The 5,413-nt window shown below is 28.2% G+C and overlaps 1 protein-coding gene across 1 annotated transcript; it reads left to right on the plus strand.

Moving 5' to 3' along the window:
* The first annotated feature begins 1,851 nt into the window (after window positions 1-1,851).
* LOC122505894 lies at window positions 1,852-3,487 on the plus strand. Its single transcript, XM_043617764.1, has 3 exons — window positions 1,852-2,288; window positions 2,837-3,179; window positions 3,319-3,487. Exons 1-3 carry the CDS (start codon window positions 2,228-2,230, stop codon window positions 3,485-3,487), a joined length of 573 nt encoding a protein of 190 aa, XP_043473699.1. The 5' UTR covers window positions 1,852-2,227.
* Window positions 3,488-5,413: the final 1,926 nt, after the last annotated feature.

A 5,413-nucleotide genomic window follows, 5' to 3' on the forward strand; every position in this document is an offset into this window, starting at 1 on the left:
TGTGTGGAGAAAATGTCCACTCAAGTGGAAAAAATTCTGCCACATATGCGGAGAAAAGGAAACCACGAAATATGACTGTGAATCGGCGTATTGTAAGGAAAACTAAAGAAGGAGATCAACCTTAGGGTCGATGATCCTCCTAATTTAGTTTCAAAGGCCCTTAATAATAAAATGATAGATGAGCTGAATAAGTTTAAAATAATCGCGAATAAAAAGGCTCGAAAAAAAAGATAGTAGAATCTTCTTCGAATTTTGAAACTCTAGCTGTTAATAATTCTGATAACAAATTGTTACACCTGACTAGTGAAACGATCAGTATAGATCATAAATTAAAGCAACTTTCTGATCAACCTATTACTTGTAAACTTGAATCGGTTGATTCGGAACCACATAATAAATTAGGCGGAGATGATACCCATTCAAGTTCTTACATTAAAATTAATATAGGAAACTCTGAAATTAAAGCACTAGTTGATACGGGTTCCGCTAGAACTTGTTTAGGTTCGGTAGGTGAATCTATAGTTAATACGAACAATTATAAAATCAATGATGATAAACAAAGTAGCGTTTTATTAGCAAACGGTGTTACGATCCGAGCAAGGGTGAAAGTAGTTTTTATTAAGTAAATAATAAACGGAGACAATTAGCTGAATAGTCAAGTTGGTAATTCTTGACGCTTATTTTTGTGTGGATTAGTGTCAATTATTGAGAACTATGGGCTCTCGTTAAATAATGAATGCATATTCCCTTTTTAATAATGGTTCTTTATTCAATATTAAGCTTTGATTTAATTTATTTACTTACAATGTATGATTGAAGCGTTGTAATGTACAATTATTGGAAAGCAACCTGCTTTGCACAGAAGTCAACCAGGTTGATAATTTTTAAGTTTTTACACAATTTTCAGTTCGTTTATTAACTTGTACACTTTTAACAATCGACTATTGAATTTATATCACGTACAGTTAATTTATAATTTCTTTTGATTATTATTTCACAATATATAAGACCTAAAATGTTTTAAGAAATTAGTCTCTTTTATATGGAAATAAAATATAAATTTAATTTATTAAAAATTAAATTTGATTAAAAAGAATAAAATTACCAAAGTAATAAATTTATACGACAATTGTATAAATAGGGTTAACTAATTTTAATGTTAATTTACCCCCGTATGGATAAATAAAAGAAACCAACTTCTGTAACACTATTTTTAAGTTAACGCGAATTTAACAATTGAAGGGCCGACTCTACGATACCGTTCGGGTAGAAACTCACCGGAGTATTTGACAATAATTAAGATTTCTTCGTGATTTATATACTGACTTAATGAGAGCAAATAATAAAAACAATTTGCAAAATTCGCAAGAATTCACGTGTGCTCTATTTATGAATAATATGTCTTCTCTACTGATTGCGAAATCGATTTCTCAATCGTAGATACATTGTTATAATTTCAAATATTCATCATAGCTTATTAATTGCGGTTTCTAGTTCATGACACCTTTTAATTGAGTTCATGATATATGGACATATAATAATTTTAATTACGAAATATTCTTTATATAAATCTTGATATACAGTTTAAATTTTAAATTATAAGTAGATTTCTATTATGTCTGCTTTAACGCAGTATTTCATTATTTCGTTTGAAGGTAACAAAGTAGTCAATACCTTTATTATCTACCTTTTTGAATTTTAGATTTTATTTAAATTAAAATACTATTAGTCCTTAATAATTTATTATTTTTATATATGTAAGCGTGTAGATATGTATACACATATGCATATATTTTTAATATATGCACACATATACACATCCACACACACTTGAAAGTGTATGTATATAATTAAGCAATTTTATCATCAAAATAACTAATAATAATAACGTTTTTTTTTTAAATTTTTGGTTACACGGAATGTAACAGTCCTCCTTCCTTAAATTTGTTTATCGTCCTCGATAAACTTATTTATGAAGACCTATTTATTTGTTTGCATAATTTGTATTATGCTGACACGGAAGTTTTGATGTTGCTCATGAGGCTGCTTCTTCACACGTGCTAATCTGATTGCATCATTAGTATTAGTGATAAGAATGGAGCAGTCCTGCGACCTAAATATGTGTTATTGTCTTAGTGACAATTTGACTTAGGTTAGTGACCTGAAAAGCAGATAAAATGCCTTTTGATGAGGTGTACAGTTTGTTTCTTCTGCATGTTGATTGGGGATGGTCAGTATATTGCAGCATCTTCGAGTAGTCATCATGAATCCTGCTCCATATAGTTTCGGTAAGTACATTAATTTCTCTCATTCTGAATTTAGCTTTTGATTGAAATGGCCGATATAGAGGAAATAAATGTAGATCAATGGGAATTCATTTTTAATTTTGATTCGGTTTTATTTGATTATTTAAAAATTTTTGAAAGTGAGATGACCCTTTGTTCAGTGAGAAATGAATATAGTGCGTTGCTTTTCTCCAATTCATATCTTTTCAATTTAGAATTAGTAAAACTGGAAGAATTCATTGGTTTGTTTCGATTTGTTTTGTGGGATGTTCCGGTTAATCGGGCAATTGACACTCTTTCCTTTTTGTGTTTCGATATTTTAGGAGAATTTGTTCCGTCTTCTGAATTTTCGGTGGTTTCATTGGATCATAATTTGAACAGTGTTATTGTTACTATTAATTCGATTGAACTGAAGCGTAAAATTTTTCTTTTTGAGTCAATCTTTAGAAGACGAGGATTCTGCATAAGTTTATTTTGATCGGGTATATTAAATTTTTCTTCATTTTATAATTAAAATTGTCGTTTATTTATTTGGGTTTATTATACTTTAGATGCATATAGGAGGAGCGTGAGAATGCCGACAGTACGCACTTTAAACCAGCTTTTTTGCCTAATAAGTGAATTAGGAAGATTGATGCAACGAGCTCAATATCTCCAGGAGTTTGTGCGTTATCCGATTTTACACGCATCTTTATCAACAGAGAGGTGCAGATTTCCAATTCTTCATGATGGTCCATGTCCAGATGAACAATTTATACGTAATAAAAGATTGGCAAATCGTGAGGAGTTTTTTGAAGTGATGTCACGCGTTCAATTATTAACACAGGAGATGCAGCGTATCTTGCGCAGAATAACTTTACATCCGGCTCCTCTTCCAACATTATCGCCTTCCAGGTAACTTCTTAGTTTATTATTTATTGATTTATCTGTTTCCCTTTTTTTTTTTTTTTTGTAATTATATATATATATATATATATATATATTTTTTGTTTTCTTTTCATTTACTTATGTTTGTTTGTATGTTTGTTTTCAGTTTTGGAGGTAATCCTGATCGATTTTGTGTTTGCGGTCGTTATTTCCATATGCAGTTCAATCCTTATAGATGTAGATGCGGTCATGAGACAGTGGATCCTTCATTTCCGCGTATTATGGTTCGCAACGTTGAAGATGGTATTCCAACTGTTTGTATTGAAGATGCGTAATAGTAATTTGGTGATTAAACTACTTAATTTTCATCCACTTTTTTTTTTTTTTTTTTTTTTTTGAATTTAGTTATTAAATTAGAATTGTGCAATTGAAAAATACATTTTTTTTTGTTTTATTTGAAATTTATAATTCATTATTAAGTACAGTATTTTGTCTCAAAGGATTAAATAATTATATTGATGATGTATTTACTATATATATATATATCATCCATTCATATAGTTATAATGTTTTGTAAAAGAATTTTTGTAAGATTTTTATAAATAAAATATTTTTTGATTAATAATATAGTAATATTAAATATATGGTTTTGAGTTTAGTTTCCTTTGTAATACTTATTTGGTTGTTTTTATTACTGCTTAATTTTACTTTGATAACAATTTTAACGTAGTAATTATATAATAATAATTTTGTTGATTGGCTATGCAAGATTTGAGACATTTCAAAATTAAAATATTTCAAATAAATTGGCGGGAAAAATGTTAAGTTGTGTAATATGACTTGCGCAAATTTTTTTTTTTTTTTTTTTTTTTTTTTTGAACATGAGTTTTAAGTCATTTTGAAATGTTTCATGAATTATTTCCTTGCTTACAATTCAGACAGGTGTTTTTAATTCGAAACAGCATTATGATTAAATTTTTATTATAATTAAGAAAAATTATTCAAGAATTTTGTCGATTCTCCCCTTGTTAAATTATCATTGTCCTCAATGTTTTTAGATATTTGAGGGATGGTTTGATCTTTGTCGCCTATTTTTTATAACTTTATAAAAAATGTAGATATTTTTTAATACTATTAATACTATTAAGAATAGAATTATTTTAAAAATGATAGAGATATAATCGATGGCATCCGAAAAATATCCAATGAATGGTATTTCCATCTGAAAGAAAAATATATATATTTGAATTATTTGGTGTTTCTAAGTGGTTTTATTAGAGTTTTGTACAGAATTTTATATTTTAAGTTACTAGAATTTTCTAGAGAATTTTATATTCTGAGTTACTAGAATTTTCTAGAAACTTTTATATGTATATAATTTTTATTTATTTATTTATTTATTTGTTAATTAATTATATTTATCTGGTATAATTATTAATTTTAATGAATTATTAAGTGTTTTATTATAAAATAAAGAGGAAAGAAGAAGGCGACCTCCAAATCCTCTTCCTTCTTTTCTCTCGTCTTTATTTTTCATTTTCTTTTTATATATCTTTATATTTTTAATTATTATTCCAAACATCTACAATTAATTAAACGTGGACTCTGGGAGATCCCAGTTATCTTCATTATTTGTGATTTCAATATTTTGTACAGGTACTCCTGGGATTTCCCAGCAATTATCGTTAGTGTTATTTATTTTGGGGGTTAACAATTTTTTATTTCTTAAGGGCCTAAAGCATCCTATTTTAGTATGTCCTCTCAAATAACAGAGTTCACAACAGTTGCTCCATTTATAGAGTTTAATTCTTAAAATGGAGGGGTCCTCTTGACACATTATGTATTTCAGACCTCTTGAAGTATTTTCTTTTTCTTGCTCGCTAAAATAATAAACTTTTTCTAGCATTTTTAATATTTTGCGCGCCGCAGAATGTTCTGCATCTTTGATTTTTCGTTCATTTTTTACCGTCACAACAAAAATATTATCATTGTTTAAATCTTTTACTACGCATTTTACGTCGTAACGTCTGCTATTTGGGGGTCCTGATACATTATCTATACTATAAAAGGGTTTTGTTAAGTCATATTCAGCAGTTAACTCTTCTAAAATTCCTTTAGGAAATTCTATTTGGTTGATATCTCCTTTTGGAAATATAATTATATTGATGAGTTCTCCTTGGAGTGGAGGTGTGCGAAGGATCAATTCAGCCATCTACAAGACATAAAATAGTATTATTATTTTATTCATAAGCTAATTTTAA

The sequence above is a fragment of the Leptopilina heterotoma genome, unplaced genomic scaffold (assembly GCF_015476425.1).
Source record: "Leptopilina heterotoma isolate Lh14 unplaced genomic scaffold, ASM1547642v1 Lhet_38, whole genome shotgun sequence".
In the NCBI taxonomy this organism is placed as follows: domain Eukaryota; kingdom Metazoa; phylum Arthropoda; class Insecta; order Hymenoptera; family Figitidae; genus Leptopilina; species Leptopilina heterotoma.

Bases quoted from the DNA above. Each gene is read 5' to 3' on its own strand.
- LOC122505894 (XM_043617764.1), top strand. From the start codon at position 2,228: ATGGTCAGTATATTGCAGCATCTTCGAGTAGTCATCATGAATCCTGCT. The intron at 2,289-2,836 runs GTAAGTACATTA...ATTATACTTTAG, and splicing joins TCCTGCTCCATATAGTTTCG to ATGCATATAGGAGGAGCGTG. The intron at 3,180-3,318 runs GTAACTTCTTAG...GTTTGTTTTCAG, and splicing joins CCAACATTATCGCCTTCCAG to TTTTGGAGGTAATCCTGATC.